At 45.5% G+C, this 24,198-nt stretch overlaps 1 protein-coding gene across 1 annotated transcript in view; it reads right to left on the reverse strand.

Moving 5' to 3' along the window:
• KCNK10 (potassium two pore domain channel subfamily K member 10) overlaps positions 1-22,065 on the reverse strand; it is a 64,936-nt gene extending 42,871 nt beyond the window's left edge. Inside the window, exon 1 of the mRNA XM_037395452.1 lies at positions 22,014-22,065. Within this exon, the coding sequence (XP_037251349.1) occupies positions 22,014-22,065 (52 nt within the window). The remainder of the gene's footprint in view (positions 1-22,013) is intronic.
• Positions 22,066-24,198: the final 2,133 nt, after the last annotated feature.

The raw sequence follows: 24,198 nt of genomic DNA on the forward strand, positions 1-24,198 counted from the left end.
GCCAGAACAGGCTTTTCCCAGAACAGAACCTCATCAATGTGTGTTTCTTAAATCATATTGAAAAAGGCTTAATCTGCTTCACTGAAAGCAGCCCATGAATCTCCATTCACACGCACACACTAGATGAGTAGGCAGGTAACCTCAAAGGAACAGGTGCCCTCCAAGGAGCACACCAGCCCTTCAACACTGGCCTTACCCCAGTGGGAGGATGCCAGTGGGGCAAGACAGGTGAGCTCCTGTTTGTTTGGATAAGCTTCAACATCAGGCAACTGACGAGATCAACGCTACAAGTCAAATTAAGATGTTAGGATCTGTATAGTTGTTTGCCTCCAAGAGTACTACCACTCTACCTGCATTTGATACACTGATGTAACAACACAGCCAGGCCTCCTGCTGACACGTGAGGAGCTGAAACACCCGAGATCTCTAATACTGATGAGAATTAAGCAATCAAAGCTCCCACTGACTGACCGTCAAGAAGACTGGGACAAAGCTTAACCCAACTTCAGCAGCTGGGCTCGATGACCCTTGTACGTTCCTTCCAGCTGAAATATTCTAAAGCAAAATGCTATATCATAAAATGTTGGGACTATTGAAACAATGTGCCATAAGACATTGCTTCAGGTTAAAAAATGGCCTTTAATACTGCAGGTATGCTTTCCTTTGGGAGACTGACGTTTCTAAGAACAGGTTAGACTCATTTCTGCCAGGAATATTTAGGTACAGTTGGCCCTGCTTGCTTTACAGCAGCAAGGTGAGCTAGATAACCTGTTATGATGCTATGAAAACAGTTCTAATTTACAGGGGAAATCTCCAAACAGAGAGGTTCAAAGTACAACCACCCCAGAAGGACAGCTTCAAGTGAGAGCCAAAAGGCTGCAAGGATGTTCAACCAGCTTTTTCCCATGAAAACATTAAGCACGTCTTTGCTCCACTGACCTACATCCTGGCACCTATCTTACCCAATACACCAAGAATAGCAGATACCAAAGAAACCTGGTTTTAGAAGAGAGTTTCTCAACTGGTTTAAACCAAATAAATTTTTTTAAAATTAAGATACCTACCTCTGTGGTATTGCTGTCACAAGTTTTATCTGAGAAAAAAAATGTAAATCAGGTTTAACGGAGCATCTTACTTAGTACTTTATCTTCTTCCATGTTCCTGTGTTACTTGAGCACACAGGAATGTATATACATTCTAATGAGAGTAGAAGAGAGTACCCTGACACATCTGATGCAAGTGTTGCTTTCACAGGATTCAGCACAGAACTGGACGGAGACGATACATACTAATGCATTCATAAACCCAGCAGCTGGCTTTAAGTTTAATATGTGAGTTGATCAAAAATGAAAGTGGACATTTCATCTCCCATTGTAGTGGGTCCACCCAAGGAAGGCAACAAGGTACTTTCAGTTCAAGTCAAAAGGTTCTGTGATGTGCATCTGAAGGTAGGCACTAGTATGATTCCCCAAAACCTCATAGTATGATGCGAGGATTTTTAAAGAAAAGAAATCATGCTTTCTTCAAGTATTTTCATAGTCAAGCATGCAAAATTTCCCATGGAGTCTTCCTTATGTTTGTCTGAAAACTCAAAAGTTTTGTTCACATTACAATCTCATCACGCAGCCCAGTTTCCCTGAGAAAATTCACGAGCAGATCGTGCTCCCTACAGCTTCCACAAGGTCCTGCGTGGGGTAACCAGCACTTTATATCCTTCCTATAGCGCTACTTAACAAGCCGGCGTTCCTTCCCGCAGTAATTTAGAAACATGGTATTTTGTCACATGTATGAAGAACAGAGACCTGGAGCTCCACAGCTCGGAAACGTCCGTGAGGTGCTAGCCAAGTCCACTACAGCTCCCCTGAACTGGCCACTATGAGCAGGTGGATCTACCTTCTTTAAGATGGATTATAGAGGACTGGGGGATGAAAGGACTCCACTGGCCATAATAGTTTTAGCATCCCAGCAGGAGCCTCATTTATTTCATTTTCACTGGACAGAGTACACTAGTTGTTTGGGTTCCTTCCCCCTACTCCTCTTCTGAAACAGCCACACACCAGAGTTACCATCCAAAGGGCTTCCTGACTGAACGCGTGGAGAGGCAGCAAAATGGGCAGCCCATGGTGGACAGCATACGCTCCTGCACTCATAGACAATGTCGGTTCTGGCTCAGGTCCAGACAGAAGCTCCTGCAGCACACGCGTATCTAGCATTCCCTTCCAATCCCACAACCTTCCCGCAGCCATCGCAGGTACTGGCTGCTTGGGGTAAGAGAGCAGGGCTGTGCCTGGGAGTCAGAGCAAGGAGAAGAGGTTTGTTAGAGGAGGAATGGAGACGATGAGCGCATCAAGCTACCAGCCATACGAACAGCTCGTAAACACGTCACAAACAGAAAATCCATGCGGGTGTATGGATGAGGGACTTCGCACGTCCATCAGGAAATGGGTGGCTGCTATACACATGATGGAAGTAATGAAATGTGGAAGTTTCTGTCCACGCATAGCCAAAAAGTCATTAAGCCATTAAAATTTTGCATTATGAGGACATGGCTTATCATTTCCACCACCTGCTCTGCTTGCTATTCCAGCCCCCTCCCCACCCCCAATCTCCATCTCTGTCTGTTGTGGGGTTTTTTAACAGGTTTTGCAAAGCAGAAAGCATCCGTTTAACCAGCACAATGAACGCTGGAATTTCGCACACTGGGCACTCAAAAATCTGACACTGGTTTAGAAAATCTGGGGTTTAGAGCAAAACTCCCAGTAGATGACTGTGTCTGCCTTTGTGTTTGTGCAGCATCTTTGCATGATGCGGGCTAATTAACAGGTGACATTTCAGCTGTGATCAAGAAATGGGAGACCAAATCCTGCCCGCAGGCTATGATTACATGCGGGGCAGAACACTAGTATCCCTGTGGCTGTTGCTCTGGAGTGAGGCATAATGAGGAACACTGCTGTCTGGGTAGCACGGGATCCATACAGCCATGGATCAAGAAAACTGCTCTCAGCCCTGACATGTTTTACGCCAGTTTGGCCCTGGTCCCTCTGCGTATCCCCAGGGCGTTCCACCACCCGGTTGGAGCAGTGAAAGGTATTGCAGGGCTGCCGCACCACAGGGGTTCACCGTCTGTCCAGAATTCTGCTGCAAAGTGCTGTCGAAGCGAGGAGGAGTACTATTACATTTACTGCTCGCCAAAGCAAAGCCTGACATTATTTGTTTGGAAAATGCACAGAGTGCCCCCGAGCATATAGCTTTCCACCGCAGCAATACCCCGCTGGTTAAATCTAACGTCGTTTTCTCTGAAGTGGATTCTCTAATGCGGTATTAGCGCTGCTGACTTCAGCAACATCCCAGCCGCCCACTGCAAATGCAGTCAGCAGCAGCAAGGCATTCAACAAAAGTACGGAGAGACAGGTAAAGGCAGAAAGGGCAACATATATTAAATCAAAAAGATCGAATGTGCTGTTAGAAAGTCGCGCTGATGGCTCCCCATCGCCCCTTTCCCGGAGAAAGAAGCATCATCTTAGGTTACAAAACTGCATGAGGAATAAAGTCACCGTTGGCTTCCTATACCAGGATAACGCGACTAAAATATAAACAAAATAGTGAAATGAAAGTTCATATATTAAGCTCTCTCTGTTGGTGGGGAGAGAAATATCAGTAATACATACCAGAGGGAGATATGGCTAACCATTGCTTTGTCATCCCCAGCAGCAGCTTTGGGGGAAATGTCATATCAAAAGTCTTCTGCAACTTTTTGTATCATTTGTCATAAAGTCCCAGCTAGTGCTCGAAATTATGATTCTCGGTAAAATTCCAAAAAATCTACATAATTCTGCTTCATCAGTTATAATTGAAACATACTAATTAATAGCTCTTGGAATACCCCAACTGCTTAATTGATTTGGAATGCAGTTACAGGAAAACAAAAACACACCGCTGTTTTATAATGTGGCTTTTGTTCTTCTTCATTAGAAAATGATAGTTTAGGCAAAAATAAAAAATCTTAAACAGCCTAAATGAGAACATCGTAAGAATTAAGAAATTATTGTGGTCAGAGTTAAGGTCTCTCTTTCTGTAGAAAGAGCTTCCCAGCTGTGACAGCGTTCACAGAGTGGTGATACTGGTGCACCAGAGATCAGAAAAACTAAAGGAAATGTGAGCCTCGCCCCTGCTCCTGGAGAGCTGCTTTAGTGGCAGGCAACAAACTCGTCGGAATGAATCTTGCTTTCCACTGAAGGGCACTGTCACTCCTGTTTGATCCAAAGAACAAGTCCTGTGGGAATCTTCTCCAATTTCTACTGCCTGTCCTACCAGAGTATTGCTGCTTCCATTGAGCTGGGCAGCAAGCACGTGACCGAAACCCAGTACCTGGCTGGCTGGTCACCACAACAGAGTATTTGGTTCAGGTGGCAAGGTGTTGGTAGCAGGGGTGGCCACAGTGGTGGTCTCTGTGGAAGAAGGGACCCACCACAGGACACAGTTGGGCCCATCCCCCAAGCTGGCAGCACCTCTGTGCAATCAGGGTTAAAAAAGGGAACAATACCGTGCAGGCAGTAAGGAATAAGGAAAAAAAAAAGTGTGGGGAAACAATCCTGAAGACACCAAGGTCAGTTAAGGAGAAGGAGGTGCTCCAGGAGCTGTAGGAAGTATTCTCCTGCAGCCCGTGTGAGTTTTGGAAGAGGACACGGCGGAGCAGGTATTCCCCTGCAGCCCACGGATAGGACCACACCAGACAGACACCCACACTGCAGCACGCGGAAGGCTCCAGACCAGAGCAGGCTGATGTTTCCTTAAGGAAGCTCCCAAGCTGGAGCAAGGGAGAAGTGTGAGGAGCAAGGTGCAGCCCTAGAGGAGCTATTACGAACTCACCACAATCCTCCATTCCCCATCCTCCTCTGCACCACATGGCGTGGGGAGGAGGAAGAGGAGTCGAGAATGAAGGAGTGAAGTTGGGCTTGGGAAAAAAATAAAGGAGGGAAAAGGTATTTTAACCTTTGTCCTTTTTTCTCACCATCCAAATCTATTTTAATTGTCAATAAATTAGGTTCATTTTCCCCAAGCCGAGTCTGGTTTGCCTGTGATGGTAATTGCTAAGTGATCCCCCTGTCTTTATCTCGACCCACAAACTTTTCCATCTCATTTCCTCCCCTCTTGTGGTCGAAGGAGTGAGAGAGCGGCTGGGTGGGCACACGGCAGCCAGCCAAGGTCAACCTACCACAGACAGTTTGCACAGGGGCCATAAAGGTGAGGACACAACTCAGACTGTATTGCTCAGCGCTGTTTTTCCTCTGAGTCTCACCAGTCACAAAGTGCTTGTGGATTTGGATGAAACAGTCTATCACAATCACGCCCTAAGAATATCAATGTATAGATCAGGACTTAAACTACAGTGATGAACATGAGTTAGCTACAGAGAGGGCAAGCAGCCTTGCAACAGTAATGCCTTTTTGTCGCTCTCAGCTGGAGTTGGATCAATATGGAACAAAAACATTCAATTGTCTTGTTGAGTGGATTTGATTTTTTCATTTTTTATCATCTTGTATTCTCATTTTCCCTTCCCACATATAAACATTTTATTTCACTCGTTTTCTATATACATTTAAGAAAATGGATGTTGGCAACATATATTTTCACATAAAGCTAAACGTCAAATTCATTAAATATTTCATGCTGGCATGAAGTACATACACTCCTAACCAATGAAGGAAAAGTAGCAATATAGTCTGATATCTCTGACTGACAATTTTTAAAAATATAAGAAAATCACAGTCTGCTTGCAGATGTTAAATGGATAAAAAATGGGTGCTGGGTAAACATGACCGGTTGGATTACTTATTAATCTAGCTGCGATTAGTTTAACAAGTGTGCAAAAGATTAAGAAGTCTATGCAATTACCATTCCCCTGAGCTATGTCATGTCCCTTTTCTTTGTTTTCAAGGGATTTTGTCAGGCTGTTGAAAGACCCTTTGGTATTCTATCATTTCACTTTAGCCATTCTGAACCTAGTCTCCCTAAAGAAATAGAAAAGAAGTATGTACAAGCTAATTTAATTTTAGCCAAGAAAGCATAGCGAGGAAAAGAGAAGGGTCTGTATACTTTTGTTATGCCATTTTTCTGAAAGGTGCTGCCGTTCCTAATTGGAAATTCTTTAAAGCCCAGAAGAACAGCAGGTCAAGCATCCATCTCACAAGGAGCTTTGAAAGCAGGGAAAGGAAAGACTCACAATGGCTGCTTAGGAAAATAAAAAGTCTGCGAGACTAAAACCTCAGTGCCCTCAACCATATGAAAAAAACAGAAAATTTCACTATGCTAACAAATCCAATCCTAAATCAGTTTTTGTATATGTCCTTATTAATAGTCACATATTGTAATTATTTATTTCACAGACAATAAACTCTTCAGAACAAGGGCCCTGACAACAGCAGTGTTTAGAAGAGGAGTGTCACTGCCTTGAATATATTACAAACAGCAATAATTACCATATATCACTCTCTTTCAAACCATCCCATTGTGGTGTCTTTCAAACCATTCTGGAAAAAGTCTGATACTGGACAACAATGATTTTCCTTCATCTTTCACGTGAGGAACTCAAAAGTATTTTTAGGCTCCTTCTTGCAGGCTGATCCAGCTTTCATTAAGATTTGCACAGAAACCAGGTTCACCCAAGAAACACTGGGTCACCCTGTTAGCCCAGCGCTGAGCTGCTGCCTCTGGGCTTGGCCACTTGGCAGGATACGCTTGGTTCAAAACACCACTGTACCGCATCGGCTCGAGCTCACAACTGCCCTGGGCTGGCCCAGCTCAGGCAGCAGCACTCAACTCGCTGAATACAGCTGCGCAGGTACAGCCTAGACAGAACAGAAATTGCTTAACCAAGGTCACACGACAAACACCACCGCTGGACTAGAAATCCACTCTCCCGCTGCCAGACTCATGTGTTTTAAGACCTATCCCAAAAGAACCACTCCTGTCTGGGACATTTGCATTTTATTCCTATTTTTTTTTCCCCAAAAAAATATTCATTTTATTCCAAAACACTATGTTTTGGCTTCTGCATCACCTTTCCTATGACTGCATATAGTTAGCAACCAGTGAAGATGAAGAGATGTTTTTCTTTCTTCAGGCTAATAGAAAAAGGAAGCAAACTGGGAATGGCACAGAGAAGGCTGCTCGATTCAACATCTTTCTCCACTTACCACCAAAATACTGAATGGTGACTAAATACTGACGCGCTTCATTGTAACTGGGTGTTAAGAGCACAGGACCACAGAAGGAGAGAATGATTTAGCAAACTAGGGGAGGCAAACACTAGCTCTGCATTTAAAGAATATTGGAAATGCCAGTCTCATCCTTCAATCAGTTTTGACAGATCTCTTTTCTTGGTTTGAACCACAGTAAATCAAACTCCACCACGTATTCCAGCGCCATTTGTTCATGACACAAAATGATCATCAATGCAGTCACCTTTTCTGCAACCCACTTTGGTTTTCACCGCAACTTTCCAAAGTATCACCTTAATATAAATGAAAATGCTGTTTGGACCAAGTGTAAAAATGTGACCTGTAGTCTCACAAATGAAAACAAGACACTGACTAACTGAGGAGGGTGATGAACTCTTCCCTGGATCCCTTAAGAGTAGGACAAGAAATAACTGATTAATCTGTACCAAGGAGGCAGGGATTTATCTGTTAGGAAAAAGCCTAGCTACAAGGATAGCTAAGCATGGGAGTAGCCATTAAGATATTTGAGATCTCCTTCATTGGAAGTATCTAAGAACAGGGAATAAAATCATCTGCCAGAAACCATTTAGGTCATTGTTTTCACTCTGTGCCCTGCATACCCCTATGGACCCAAGAAAAAAAGCTATCAGTGAAGGGTAACAAAGGAAAACAGCCTAATGTAGGCTTGTATTTGTCACCCAGGATCTGTAAACAAACTGGCGAAATGCTAAGAGTATAAAAAAAAAAAAAAAAATTCAAAATCATTCATCTTGATATTCTAGTCCTGACTCACGGCAGGAAAATGCTCTTGAAATCCTTTCCCTCCCCTTCTGTGTAAGGCAGTCAAACACATCTCAGCATTCCTCTTTGCTTCAGTTGTGCCAAGTCTGTAATAATCTTCCATGATTATCTAAATATCTCAGAGCGTTTCACAAACAAGAGAGAAACCCCTGTGACACTGAGGAACAACAATACTGTACGTGTTCACAGTTTGTCTCGTGTAAACACTGCCACAGAGATGTTAGCAAATTCATTAAATTCAAGAGTAATTACAAAAGTTGATTAAAACAAGGTCTTTGGCATATCTGCATCAAGCAGGTACAACGATTTGTCATCGATGGATCAGCAAATTTTCAAGTTTTTTTAGGGGACAGGCTCTTTTCGACTATACATGACAAAATGCTGGTCTGCCGGTCACAAGATTAACAGCCAGCCATCAGACTCCTTTCTTTTGTTGGATATAAAGGGAAAATATGATACCCGTGTGTAAGCTGCTCTTGCTGATTATTTACAAGAACTTCCAGATCCCGACCCAGGCTCTCCGCTGTCAGCGCCTGCCCACGAACCCACAATGGGCTGCCCAAGCGTCACCCGCCTGCAAACCCAGCTGAGAGCTCCTGCCTCCCAGGGACACGCAAACGGCACGGGGAACAGGCAGCCCAAGGCTGGCCTGCGCAGGTACCAGCCAGAACTTAGCCACTGACATTAAAAAAATCTCTGCAAAAGTCACGGTCATGGGATGCTGGGATTCTTTCCCCTCCCTCCTCCCTCTCCCAGGCACTGCACTGTTCTAAGGCATACGTGACAGCTCACTGGCCCAAAGAATGGATGTGCCAAGGCAGGACGTGAACTCCAGGAACAGCTGAAAGCATCTTCAATTTTTTTCTTTCTGGTTTGGCTCTGGGACAGCAGTCCTCAGGGGGTTCCTAGCTAACACTTATTGGCATTAACATGAAGATTCACAGCTACTGACACCATTTGTAGCACTACTTACAGGGCTGCCAAGTCCAGACGAATACTTGAGGGAGATTTGTCTTGTGCTGGAGTGAGATTGCACACTGCTGGAGGGCAGTTCGAATTTTGTTTCCCTTGCTTTGCTTTCTCTCTCGCCTGACCTCTTTTCCACCCTGCTCTCCTCCAAATCCATCCATCTGCTCTTGTCCCTCACTGCTCCCCAGCCGTGCTGGCAGCGTGGGAGACAGCATACCCGTAACTCCCTGCCCAGTCCCTCTGCTCAGCACCCAGCTGCCCCCCCCACACTTCTGACACCGGAGCAAGGAGCCGAGCACCCTCACGTGTGACAGGGCTCACCAATGAACTTAGGGTGCCAAAAAATGGAAAATCAAGAAAAGCATTACGAAGAGGAGCAGGAAGAGTTGAGGGGAGATCAGAAGTGACTGACAAGTTTCAAGGCAGGAGCCCTCCTGCGCCAGGACTGGCGACTGCATGTGCTCCAGCACACCCACTGGCAGCAGTGCTGCCATCGGCTTTATGGAGCTATTTATAGAGAAACCGAATACAGAGGAACCCAAGAAAAATTCTCACCTTTCCCTTTCTGAAATGAGACTAAAAACAATAAATCACTGCTAAAACCTGTTTCCCCAGCATTAGATCAGCATTTCTTGCTCTTGTGAAAATTGGGAGTTTTAGTCCATCCATGTCTCTGCTCTGCCAAGAGCCGAACAGGAAGCAAGTGGCTTTGGCTCCAGATCTATGGGTACAGAGAAGACTCTGGGAAAAAAAGAGTTCCTGTCAGGAGAGGTGAACAAACCGCCGGTTTTCCTGCTTAGCTAACTGTATTGGGGCTGGCTGAGCCCCACCGCAGCCCTCCCAGCGCTGGGCTGTGTACCAGTGGCCAGGGAGGTGCTGGTACCACACCAGCATGTTGGCTGTGGCCGGGCAGCGCTTGCATAGCACCGCGGCTGCCCCTCCGACCTTCCTCATCACCGGCAGGTGGGGGGGGGGCAAGCTCTTGGGAGGGGACAGCTGGCTCAAAGTGACCATAGGGATATCCCCTACCCTGGGGCATCTGCTCAGCAATGCAAGCTAAGAGAAAAGAGGAGGAGCGGGAGCGACAGAGTGGCTTTTGTGGGCAGCTGGCATCCAGCCAAGCCCACCCCACCACAGCAATATATAGAAAAACTGCTTTCTTGTCAGTATGTCACGAGCCTCAGGTACAGGCACCAAGGAATACATAGCTGCTCTCTGGTTCCCCGCAGGAGTCACCCTTCAGTGACCAACAGACTGGTTGAAGCAGCGATGCTTCTGCTTATCCATAATCTTCCTTATAAAGACCAATACAAAAACTTCCATTGCACCATGACATGCCATTGGATGAAATTAGTTGATTACTTTTTCTCACTAGGACATGTCCCAGCATTCCAATAAAATTTAGGAAGTCTGAATCTCCCACCACAGGAGTTCAAGGTGTTCTGCTTCAAAATGCTGACAGGATGACATAGGGTCAGGGATTTAACTGGTGCCCTTCTTGTAGAGCAGCTGGATGGGCATCTTCCCAATATCCTATCTCATGGATTCAAAAAAGAAATTCAGCCAATGGTCTCATGGCCAGACCAGCCAGTGAAGGAAACCCAAGTCCTGCATCTTAGCATAGGAAGGCCTGTGTACAAAGGGAAGAATATTCTTATTGACAGAAACCTAGTGCTAAGACGAGCAAGTGGAGGAGACAACAAAGCAAAGATTCAGAGAATTATTTCGGTTGGAAAAGACCTTTAAGATCATCCAACCATAAACCTAACAAGCCCACCACTGTTTAGCGGTCCCTAAGTGCCACATCCACACATTAAATACCTCCAGGGATGGTGACTCCACCACTTCCCTGGGCAGCCTGGCCCAGTGCCCTCCCTAGCAGGAAGCCATCAAGTCTCCATTTGAGATGTGGTTGCTGCTGGCTGGCTCCCAGGGGTACAGCCTGACAGGGAGCGAAGGAATCTCTTGACCACCTTGGTCACGCAAAGGTGACTTTAGCAGCACCACTGGCTATAGCACAGCCTGGAACCGTGAGAGGCCGATACATCGCTCAGCTGGGGCTGTACGACATCTCCTGCAGGACTCGCTCAGGTTAACAGCCAAGGAACAGATCTTTCACATATGGCTAAGGTCAGAAAAACACATGCAATATAACCTCTAACACCAGAATAAGAATAGTGTCAGCACTGATTGTTCCACTTCAAAGATCTCTTAGGGTGTCCTCACAGATCTACCTGCACATTACTGACCATACCCAAAGAGCTCTTACCAATGCTCCACTGTAAAAACAAGTAAGAATTTCTGCACCAGTTTAATGGTGTCTTCCCCAGTCCAGCTAATGCTTGGAATCTACAGAAAAATACCTTGAATTCAAGCAAATCTCATTAATGATCCACCATTTCAATTAAGTGATAATTTCTCAAATTTTCTGGGCAACACCAATAAAAGTGGATCTTTCATCACATGGTAATGGTCAGAAATCCTGAAGCACATCATTCAGGCTATTTTTTACTTTACTGGAGCTATACTATTTGCATACCCTGAGGATGAGGTCTATTTAGAGGTCTTAAGTTCCTATACACAGTAACAGTCTTAATTAAGTGAACAACAGCTTTTTGATACTATAAACACCTATTCTGCAACAGGACAAAGAATACATATAACAAAGGTAGCTGTTACAAGACGATTCTGTGCAGAAAAGATCTTTCACAAGGAAGAGGAAGTTGCTGTTTGAAATACACTTGTTGGGCATAGCCACCTTGATTTTCTCTTACTCTAAATTCTTTATAATATACGCATTTTTCTTTTACCCTTTTGGTGTTTAAGTTGCACCAGTAAAGCTGCCACAGTCAGCATGATTTACCTGTCCAGTCTGCATGTAAGACAGTTACTGGCAAGTGAGTGGGAGTCAGGGAGTGCTCAGGTGAGCAAAAGGAATGAGGTTAAAGCGCCTTCAGACCCAGGGTGCTGCTCACGGCAGTGTATGACAGAACAGGTGAGCAGCATCACTGGAGGCTGGTTGGGCACCAGAGCTCCAGGTCCATGCCAGGCTGATCCTGGCTGCACAACGCTGGCTCAGAGTTTGCTACAGAGTCTGTAATTTAGGGTGTCTCACATGATAAGAAGTCTGGGACGACAACAACTGAATTGCATAAGACTTTTCTTATCTCCTTCTCAGCTTCTGTTCAGATAATACGGTAGAAATACAGTTGTAATTTGAACTGTGATAAAACTTTACAGCTGCACAAGGATGGCATCTGCTGATATGGCATGGCTTCTAGCATCTCGCAGTACTTCACCGTGTCGCCGTTCTGCATCGCTGACAGGCAGCTACATGCCTTTACAGGTCAGACTTAAGAAAGAGACAGCTGTGGCCTTCTAATCAGTTTGGCCCCAATTAAGCTTCTCCTAAGCACAAGCATGCCTGCACAGTGTGCAGCAGGTGGGCATGAACTCATTCTCCTGTGCTCAAAGCTGTTGAAAACAAATGAAATCGCTGTTGAAAACAAATGAAATCGCTGTTAATGCCAAGTTCAAAGCAGTATTTTATAGCTTTCAGCAGAGCTGCACTAATCATGACAGTGTAACTTCTTGCAACCCCAAAGCATGCACCAACCGAGAATGAATCCACTATGAAAAATCATGTGTACCTGTCCCAAATACTCCTAGTGAGAAACTACTCTAAGCCATTTGAGCTGAAGTTCAAAACATGAGCAGGAACAACCCTTGTCTCCTCTCTTTCCTTTGCTGTAACTGGGAATGCATCCCATTCGATCCGATACAAATGTGGCCACATTGGTCACTGCAACCTGGAGGGGGATTCCGCTGACCCAAACCAGACATCTACTGGGAGTTCTCCAGGCTGCACGAACTGTATTTGACTACATCTCTCCTAACTATGACAGGTCCTCAGAAACTTAGAATCCCTCTGCATTTCAGATAGCTACCTATATTTAGGTGTTTTACTCTCCAAGTCACGCTCAAATGGTGTAATTCAGTTGCCCATCCATATAATTTAGTACCAAGTGAGAGGTCCTAGGATATCCTAATTGGCCTTAAGCTGCTGCTCCAGAAGGGCAGAGGTCTCCTTTAGGACCATAATCATATACAGCAGCCTATGCAAATGTCTCTGCTGCCTTACAGTCCCTTAAATGGCAGCAGATGCCTATTTTTAGAAAACTGAATCAACAAATAATGTCTGGTAGCAACAACAAATGCAGGTCGTGAGATTACACATCAGTATATCATTGTAAGCCAGTAATAAACTCTGCTTCTGGTGAAGGCAAATTAGTATGGTGGCTGCAGCATCATGCAGAGGTGGCTCCGGTGGTGTTGCTGTAGCCGTCATGATTGCTGCTACCCAGGACCTCTCTGCATGATCCTCTCTTGTGAAATCCAAACTTAGCACTCTTAACATTTAAGGGGTGAGGGGTCTGAGTTAACCTAAAAGAATGTCTTGGAGATGTGTGACCTGCTTCCTTCATTTCAGCTGGGAGTTTCTGCAGTACTGTTTCTTTCATATTTCTTTCATTATTCAGGTTGACTAACATAGTAGCTAGTGACTGCCTTTTGTTTCTTTAAAATCAAAAGTTGAAATTTGAGAGGATAAAAGCCCTGGACAGGCTGTCAGTATGTATTTGCTGTTTTCAAATCATCCCAGTACTACTATATTACAATATCGGGTAAGAGAGGAATAATCCAAGCACCCTTTAACAGCATATCACTGAATCTTAAGAATCTCAGTCACAAGTTTAAGGTCCCAAATTCCAAAATCCTCATCCAGTAAAGTCAGTAACACGTTGTTTTTTTCTTCCTAGGGAAGAAAAGATGAGTCAGTCCTGCTGAGATATGAACATATGGTTCTAACAAATCTAGGTACTCAAATTCTGATGCTTAAAGCACTGTGATGATCCTGTAGGACAGTGATACTAAAATAACTTGTATCGCTTTGTCAGAAGATGTCAACTTTTGTTATCCCCTACTAGTTAAACAGACTATTGTTTTCAGCAAACAACGGTCACACAGTCACAGTAACCCATGGGTTATCAGAGAACTGATGTCGTTTAAGGATCGATTGAATGTGACTCTTCGGGGGCAGGATTGAGGAACAACCAGAAGAAACATGTTTCTCCAATGAAGGAGTAGCCAAATGAACAGATCATCATCTAGTAAAGGTACTTAATGAGATTAAAACATTTCGTATTATGTCCATAGGATTATTTATACTGTGCTTTAGTTTTGGTCACAGAGGAGGCACCCCGATACGTGCCTGAGGAGCCAATAAAGAATATAAAGATACTTCATTTTTGTTTAAATATGCCATAGACTATGTGCTCACTTCTAAAAGGTAGAAAGAACATCACGTGTTTGAAAACAGTGAATTCTAGTTGGAGGCAGCCAAACCTGCCTTCGTGTCCCCCCATTTTCTCTGCATTCTCTTCATTCTGCCTTTTCTGCATCTCTGGCAGCAGATCGGATCCTGTCATACTTTGAGTCCATTCTCTTGTAACCTACAGTACCTAAGGTGCTTTCCTTTGTCCCTCCTCAATAGGTCTTTATTTCTTTTCAAATGTCCTCTAAAATTTCAAATAACAAACTCAAGCGCAATGCTGGACCTAATGATGTAAAAAAACCTGAACCCCCAACTGAACCAGACTTTGTAGCTGATCACTGCCTCTATTCAGGACTCTAGATCCTAAGTGCAACAAGTTTCGATCCCTTTCATATATATTATATGTCATGCATCTCATCACAACTCCAGCGTTCAGTAGGATGTTCCATTTTAAAAACAGGAAAATAAAGCCAGGTTTGTGTACTCTCTTACATCTTTGCCCTCTTTACAGGCTTTGATAATGGATGCTGTTACATTGCTGGCTTTCATTTCCACTTCCAACACCGAGATATTCCCACACTGAAATTCCCGCTCTAACCTCAGAATCTTACCAGTGATCTCCTATGCTCGTATTTTGAAACATCTGAGTAACACATAATAATACATGCATTTGGGACACTTTGCCGATAATAAGATTTGTTATAGCAAAATAACTGTATTAGCAATTAAAGACAAAGATGAAGTCTGAATTCTGGTCTCAGCATTCCCAGACCAAGGAAATATTCCCTGAATTCTGTGGTTCATTAACATGGTAAGACATTCCATAGTTCACTTTTGAAATACCATTTTGTTTAAATCACCTGAATTAATACTTGATTATAACTATGAAAAGCAGCCCAGAAAGTATGTTGGGAGAATAATAACGGTCCGTGGACTAAAGAAGGATTGGTACCATCACCCTGAAGTGCAGGGGTGTATGGTATGTGCTGGGCTCACCTGTTGATTGATCCCGTCGGGGTAACCAGGAGAACGGCACGACGTGTTATTTATGGAAGTCAGTGGGTTCACCTTAGAGCACATCTCCCGTCATAGTTAAAATGTTTTTAATATACACGCTCGACAGACAAACAACAGAAGTATTAACCAATGTCTCAGGAACTCGAATAAGAGGAACCTCTGCCTGACAAAGGCCAAGTCCCAGGATGTTTTCAATTTCTTACAGAAAACAAAAAGCAGAATTATTCCAATTAAAAAGGTATTAAAAAAGGTAGTATTTAGCCTCTTGCTGAATGTCAATTCTTTTACATAAAAATCCTATAAAAAAACAGACAACTGTTCAGCATTTATATTCTCTGCTTTGGCTTTTGTTATTACACTGAGACTATTACAAAATAAAGGTTGGGCACCCCCACCATGCTGAATTCTCTAATACTCTACCTGTTGAGCACTACCGGGTTTGTTACCCCCTTCTTCCCTTGACCTCCTCATTGTTCCCTCCCCATTTCACTCCGGTACGTACCCTATTTACAACACATCTAGGGCCCCTGTGCTCCCAGTGATTCCAGCATCTCTTTGATTTTAACTCAGTAAAGCCTGCGGGGACAACACAGTTCTGATACTTTTAAAATGAAGAATCTCGTGTTGCTTGCACTGAAGTGAGCGATAAAATTCCTAGCCCTGGATTAAATCAAAAGAGTAAAAATTAAACTCTATCACCATATATATGCGCTCTTCTGTCGGAAGCTGATAAAGTCCACATGCTAGCTACGTAAATCCACATAAATGCCAAAAGCTGAACCAAAGCCTACCCAATTACAACTGATATCATATATTTTTCTTTCAAAAGCAAACACCATCACTTCAAGTAGCATCAGTTTTCAAGAGCTGCCCAAGGGACTTTTCAGTCCAAAAAACTATTAATGGATTACTCTTGTACATAAGTGGCAAAAAATAGCATTGGTATTCTTCAGTGAAATAATAATTCTGTCTCAACCTCTCCCACTGCTGACAATTCTGCTGCTCTCCGTGTCTTTGACTTACAGCTTCATATTGCTTTTGATTCTTTTCACTCCCTTTTTCCCACAGTACAGATGACATCTTAATGATACCCTGCTCTTCATCTTTTTACCTTGACTAGAGTTCCACCTTTCCCCACTGTTACTAAGAGAGCTGCTGTCCAGCCTTTCACTTTCTTGTTACTAATTTTACTTTTTTGGAATCCTTAGTTTTTCCATTTCCAGGGCAGCCTAATGATGAAAATAACAGCTTTTTTCTTTCTTCCTCTCCTGCTAGGTCGGTCATATCTTCCTATCTCTTACCACATTAAGGTCCACAGTGTTCATCTGCCTCCCCTGCAGGCTACCTATAGCCTTTAGCAAAGTTCTAATTTCTTCATCCTCTTTCATTTCTGTCCCAGACTCTGCAAAATTTCCACCTTACTGTATTTGGCACTATTGTGCCTACACCACGCACTGCCAGGAGCGTCCTCCCATTCATCCAGTTTCTAGTCTCCTTCAAATCTTTCTTGAAAATCAACCCCTTACAGTTGTTCTTATTAGGCACAGCAGAGTCCTGCTCTGTCAGACGGGTCAGTAGCCAACACAGCTGTGTGACACCAGTAGCATGTGGTCAGTGCCCTGCTGACCATGGATCACTTGCTGGGATCAGAGATATTTTTTTTTTTTTTTTTTAACACACTATAGCTTTGCATAGAAGACTCCTTACACTGAGCTACTAAGAGCTGACTTACTAGTGCAGAAAGAGAATGCCTTGCTCACAGTTGCACTCCACTTCTTGTCATACATGATCTTGAGAACAGAGGGCAGAGAAGAACACCCTCGTTCTACTCATCTGTGCTGTTAGCAAGTTTGCCTCCTGTATTGGTGTGTTAAAATGAAAGGGCAGAAAGAGCAGGAACAGCAGCAGTTTGTAACACTGCAGGCAGCGTCAGTTTAATTGATACGGAGCAGTTTACACCAAAGAATTTTCCAACAAACACTCGTCAAGGGATGATCCAACGCCGGTACCTGCGGGAAGGCATTTGAGACTCAGCTCAATGTCCCACATAGAGGTGTCCAGTCCTGCCTGAGGTGTCTCGGGTGAAGTGAGAAATCCCATGGCAGGTGACACAGGACCTATGGAAGACTTGAGCCCCTCGGGAGCTGCGGCTGGGGAATAGCAAAGGTCTCTAGCTGCCTCTAATGGGAAACTCAATTGAGCCTTCAGTGTCTGTGAAGGAGCACGAGTAATCCTAGTTTCCTCTGGTTGTCAAGTGCAGAGATAACCTTATTTCTTAATTGATGTGATCTGTGTGTGATGACAGGCTGTTTTGCTCCCTCCTAATTGTTTTAGCATTTGATTGCAATACATACGCTCTTCTTTCGATAGCAGATCTTAGATTGCTCTAAACAAGTTAATTATATTTCACAACACCCTTGTGCATTAGGGAAGTATTAATATTCCTGTTTTGCAGTCAAGGAAAAAGGGAGGAGTAGAACGTGTGAGTGGCTTACTGAAGGTTAAACAGTAAGTCAGTGGCAAAATCTGAAGAGAAACTCCAGACTCAACCACAGCTTGAATTCCCCACAGACCACTAACTCCCATGCTAAATGTAAGGAAGATAATATATGCATGATTTCAGGATTGCACAGAAAGCCATCCTACACAATCTATATCATTGTGAAAAGACACAAGAAGTTGTATTAAACCTTCAGAGTTTCAAAAGGCCAGTGTGAAGATAAATATCTACCTGGAAATTCAAAAGGCTTTGACAATCCACATCACTGCAATGACAGATTAAAAAAAAAAAAAAATGCAGGCAGAAAGGATGGGACAAAACTGAATTCCATTTTCTGCCTACTAAGACCATCACCAAGATAGGCATCCATCCTTTGGAAAAGACATCTCACCATCACCCTGCAAGACACTCATGCTTGGGGGTAATTTCTGAGCATGTTTGAAACAGCCTCTATCTACACTTCTTTTCTGCAAAGAAACAGCAATTTTAAGCAGATAATCAGTAGGGGGAAAAAACTGACATTGCTGTAACATCCAGATGTCTCAGTCAGGATGAGGACACACTGTGTTTTAGGTACTATATAAAAATATATGTGCAAAGACATTATAAGCCAATTAAGCATGGACAACAGGTGGGTGTAACAGACAGACAGCAGGAGAAATGCAGCAAAGAGGAGAGATGGGAACAACAATTATAAAAATTGTGTATCTTCATATGCTGCCATAAAGCCAATCTTATATTCTGAAAAGTATAGATGGGAAGTTGTATGAGGTAGGAAACTAAAAATCTGTTCTTTCACTAATTTCAGTTATTATTGCTTTACCTGAATTGCACCAAATGGGAGAAGCAAAAGTTGGTGATAGGCAGATCAAATGTTTGATAATTGTGTACATCCAGGCTGATTCCACCGATGACACAAATGGCAGGCTTGGTTTTCCAAATGTAAGGCCAGGTAGTGCGAGGTTCCACACCCCTGCTTGATGTGTCCAGCCCTCCCAAAAACTTTCTTGAGGTTTGGGTTTTTACTTATTTCTTACCCCATTTACTCACTGTATGTGAATAGTATGGTTTTTAATCAATATACAGGAGATTCTAGGACGTATTTTACACTGGATTGTTAGGGACAAGTCCCAGTGACTTTTCAGATGGAGTTTGATCTGTTTGTTAATGGGACTATATAGTCTGATTGCCTGGGACAATAGGGAGCTTCACTGGAGGAATCCAGACCCTATATACTTCCAGGTTGATGAAATACTTCATCTAGAAAAAATCGTTTATCTAGAAAACGCACTCAGCATTTGCAGGGAAACGCAGATACACTCTACACCCATGACAAGCAAAGGTACCTCACAAGAGGATAAAAGCACAGTTCGGCCTCCATGCCCTATTTGTTCCACTGTTAACGGCTGAGAAATTAGTCTCCCATCAGCTGCCTGTCAGGCACCATCCCTCCCGTCAGCCCCATCCTTTTAAACCTCTTCTCTCCACAAAGCCTTTCTATGGTATATTGATCTTTGCTGATGTGAACTGAGAATACCAGTTCTATGCCAGCTGAAAGCTACCAGCAGACTCTAATCTATTTATCTATGTAAATATTTATCGTTCAGTCAGCATTATGGAGCTGGAGCATTAATTCCTTGCAATGACTATCATTCTGACCCGGGTTCAAACCAGCCACATCACCAGTCCCAAGCCAGCCGTATCTCCCCAGCAAGGGCCCTGGCTTTTAGAAATGTACATAGCTCCTAGAAAATATTGCCTGGAATAATCAGATCTCAACAATCTTTGAGATACCATAAGCTCTCACTTACATCATTGGACTGCTAGTTTGCTTGCCAGGAATATCAGTTGATATATTTCAGGCACTGTTAGCACAAGTTAGCACAATTCCTACTAGACAAAACTGTGGAAACTGCATGTTCTCCGTCTGACGACCAGAACAGGGCACAATCATAAAATACACACTGAAATGAGCTTCGTATTTGAGCGTGAACATTAACCGGACATGAGCTCTGCTTTTAATACTTCAGCCTCTTGGTATCCCTGCATCATCAGCTTTCTACACGTTTATCTTTGTATCTGAGGAAAGCTACTTCAGTTCTTAACTCCAAGGATATCGCATGGGATGCAAAACATAGCATCGTCCTTCACATGTACATGCAAAGAACAGACTACATATGTGATGGTAAATCAAATTCATGTTAGGGCTCTAAGTAATTTTGTGAATATCTTTGCTCATATTTGTATTTATATAAACATATTTTTGCTTCAAAAGGAATGGAACTCTGATCTACCCTGGCTTCTACCCATGCCACTAATTCTTTAGTGGGACTGTGCAAGTACAATGTCATTGCACTGCTCCTCTGTTGGTTACAGGATTGGCCCTTAGACAACTTCTCCTTACCGATTAGCCTTTTGCCATTCCACCAAATTTCATTTCCTGAGTCCCTTAGAGAATCAGAAATTGACATTTTTTTGCTTCCTCCTTGGCTATACATAGCATCCTTGCTGCCTGGCTAACAAAGTCAATACACTGAGGGGAAATAACTGGTAGGATTCTGCAGCCCTTTGCAGGGGTTCAGCTTGGCAGAGAGGAAACCTGCTGGGTTTGGGGCCTTTTAACTGTTACAGTACTCTACAGTTTTGGACACATTAGTAAATTCTGACCACCCACCTGTTGGATCCATATGCTTTAAAGCCAATTGCCAAGCAAAGGAGCTACATACAGAATGCCATCAGTACAGCCCCCTGTGTGCCTTGTCAGGCCATGGGAGGAAAGGGCTTTTTGCATTCAAAGGCATTTTGCCATACATAAAATGAATGAAAATGAAACTACAGCAAGCATACATTCAGAAAAGCACCTGGGAAAAGCGAATTTTCACCGCACAGAATCTGGACCCTAGGATAAGGAAAACATCATTGTTAAAATAATTAAATCTCTGCTAGAGCTACTATCCATGTGTTCCTTGTGAAGCTGAGGGCGGAGGAGGCCGATGTGTTGATTTCAGCCTTCACCTAATTAAAGATGTAGTAAGGCTTAAACTAAAGCTTAATTGCGTATACTATTCAAACAGCACATCAGATCTGCTCAGCAGAAAGATGTCTGTTCTGCGGCATTCCTCCTACACCAGGAGAAACTGTTTCTAACATTTCATTTTGTAGACACCGGGGCATGGGGGATGACAGACAAATTGCCCACTAAAGCCAAACCTGCGGAATAAAGATGAATAATCAAAGCCCGTGCTATCACTTCATGCTTCCTGCAGGCACTGCTGTACAGCGGCTGCCTGCCAGCAGTTCTGCTGCAAACCTGAGCATATGGCTTCGAGTTGCTTTGCTCCTGCACTGATGCACAGAAATATGACACACCAGTATACAAATTACCAGCAGCGTTTTTTTCAGCCACCACTTCTGTAGGTTGTACATGAACCTCCTTCCCATGCCAGGGAAGGAGAGTATTTCATTATGGTCTATTTTAAAACACTGCTTGGATCGTTTCATTGAAAACCACTGCACTGGCATAAACCTCCATCCACCATCACACCCACTCCCCAAGACAGACTCCAGCCCTAACGGTAGAGTTAATCAAACTATCTACTTGGGCTGATCAATTGTTAACAGGACAGAGTAAAGAGTCTAAAGGTCCCTTTGGGCTCCGTTATTTAATGTGTCTTTATACCATCCACACTACGGGTTATATTGCAGCAGCGCTTTGCTCCAGTTGCTTGCCAACAAACATTTGCCACCGAGGAGCCCTGAGCAAGCAGTCACATCTGTGTCCACTCCTGTGCCACCCGTTTAGCAGAGACAATGATCACCAGAAACAACAAAGGAGCCACAGATAAAACAAACAATGCTGGGAGCCAGAGACCACTGCCATCCCAGGCAAGTTTGCTACGAAAATACTCAAGAAAAAAGGAGGGGAGGGGAGAGAGATATCAAATCTAGAACTATAAAACTTGCACCTAGAAGAGGTTCCGCCTGTGCACCCACCCCACCCCGCATCGCACTGCCAGGACTGAGCAAGAACGGCTGAGCGGTGCACATGGGAAGCAGACAAGCATCCAACGTCTCCTCCCATTTGGAGTCAAATAGTCTCCTACGAGTCACTAGGCACAAAGAATAATAATAATTGTTATTATTATAGTAATGATAGTAATAGAGAATCACCAACCTTGAGGATCCCAGTTCACCTGTTTTCTTGGAGTCTCGATTGGAAATTTCATCGCTTCCTTTTTGCACAGGGAGGAGAAAGAATTGAATAAATTCCCAACCTTCCTGTCTCAATGCTGCAGTCAAACAAATTAATTTCAAATTATAGGGAGCCTGCGCTGTTTGACTGAGGGGAACTGGTGGTTGCCAAGGAAAGAAATACACAAATAAATCAAAGAAGGTGGGGAGGGGCGGGGAAGGGGTTTGTACCGGCAAGGAGAGGAGGGGTGCAGGCACCCCAGCAGGGAGGGGGGAAAAGGGATGGAGTGAGGAGCGGGGAGGGTCCGGGGGGAGCGGGGAGGGGGGCAGGCTGAGGTGGGCAGCAAGCCCAGGGTGCCCTGGCTCCTGGGGGTCTCCGGCAGCTCTGGCTCGCCCAGGCCACCTGCAGGTGCCGGGGTCCCTCCCCGCCGCAGCGCCCACCCCAGGGGGCCCCCGGCTGGCGAGCCCGCAGGCTCGGAGGGCTGGTGGGGGGGTGGTCAGCCAGCAGCCAGCCCCCCCCCCAGCCCCAGGGACACCTCCCACCCGCGCACACTCTCTGGCCTCAGCCACCCCTCAGAACGAGCCCACCTGGGTTCAGTCCCCAGGCTCGGGGCGGGGGGCAGTCAGCCGTGGGGGGCGAGCCGCAGCGGCATGGCTGGGCCGGGGGGGCGGCTGAATGCAGCAGCAGCCTGGCTCGCCCAGGAGAGGAGCAGCAGCAGCAAGAGGAGGAGGAGGAGGAGGAGGAGGGAGCCACCCTATAGCTTTGGAGGGAATCCACGGAGCCCCTCTCTGCCCTGCCTGGAAAAGGGGGTGGGGAGAGGCGGCGAGTCCCTTTGTGAGAGGCGGTGGCGGGGTGCCCGCGGGGGCTGGTACTTACTGGGGATGCTTCCCGGGGGGGGGGGGGGGGGGGCGGTGCGGGCTGCTTTGGCGGAGTTTGCAGCCGGAGACACGCTCGGCTGAGCTATGGGCAGCAGCAGCGGCAGCACATGGCAGGAGTAAGCAGCATCCATCCGGAGCCTCTGCAGCGCCGGGGGAGGGGACGGGCAGGGGGCGGCCCGAGCCCCCGCAGGGCCGGGGTGGGGGGCAGCGCCAGCACCCCGAGGGCCGGGGACCCCCCGCTCCCCGTTCGGGCCCTGCGGACGCGGCCAGCCACCCGGCACCGAGGCAAGGGCCGGCGCGGCGGAGCCGAACGGGGAGGGCCAGGCTGGGGCGGCGGGGCTGAAGGGCTGGGAGGGAACCTGGGGGCCTCGCGAAGCCCCCCGGGGCGGGGGGGGGCTTTGGGGAAATGGAGGACCCTTGGGTTCACCTTGTGCAATTCCCAGACACCCGCTGCTTGCCAAGTCTGCATTCTCCCTCCCCTCCCTCCCGCTCCAGGCTTTCCCTCGAACCCAGCGCAGGCTGGGAACAGCAGAAAGGTCCCCAGTTCCGGGGACAATAAAGCCCCAGTTCCCCTCCCTCAGCCAGGGTAACGAAACCCCAGCCCCCCGGGGCCCGAAGGGCTGTGCCGGGTTAACCCTGTCCTGCCTCCTCCCTTCCCCGGTGGCAACCAACTCCCGGGTGAGGAGCATTCCCTCGCCGGCCGTGGTTTGGGGAGAGAGCTGCAAATTCGCAGGGGTCACGGGTCAGAGACCGAGATCAGGATCAGTCCCGAGGTCCGTAGCCTGGACCTCCTGAATTTTCAGGAAACATGGTTGCACTCTAAACCTGGCACCTGGGATGACTTGTCCCCTGCTTTTTGCTCTGTACTTCTTTTTGCTCAACTGCCCACTCCATCTTGCTCTCCTATCTGTTGCTCAGCTGGGAGCTAACCTTGTAAGACAAAAGGGAGAAATCTCTGCTGGCAAAAGGGAAGGAGGAAAAAAAAAAAAAACCAACAGTGTGAAATGTGTGGCTCTCCTCAGGAAACTCACTGTGGAGGCTGGCACGCTCTTTTCATATCCACATTCAGAAGCTAAATAAATCCATGCATCCATGCCTGTCCCCCAGTCTTTGTTCAACCCAAAAGAGGATGGGGAACCAGTATCTGTGAATCCACACCTTCAGCTGGTGGTGCTGTGCAAGCTCCTGCAAAGCAGTGTGTGTCCTTGGAAGAAACTCGGTGGAAGTAATGCAGCAAGTTTTCCTGGGGGGAGGTGGTGGGTGCCTCTCCTTTCCCTAATCCCAGCACC

The sequence above is a fragment of the Falco rusticolus genome, chromosome 7, assembly GCF_015220075.1.
Source record: "Falco rusticolus isolate bFalRus1 chromosome 7, bFalRus1.pri, whole genome shotgun sequence".
In the NCBI taxonomy this organism is placed as follows: domain Eukaryota; kingdom Metazoa; phylum Chordata; class Aves; order Falconiformes; family Falconidae; genus Falco; species Falco rusticolus.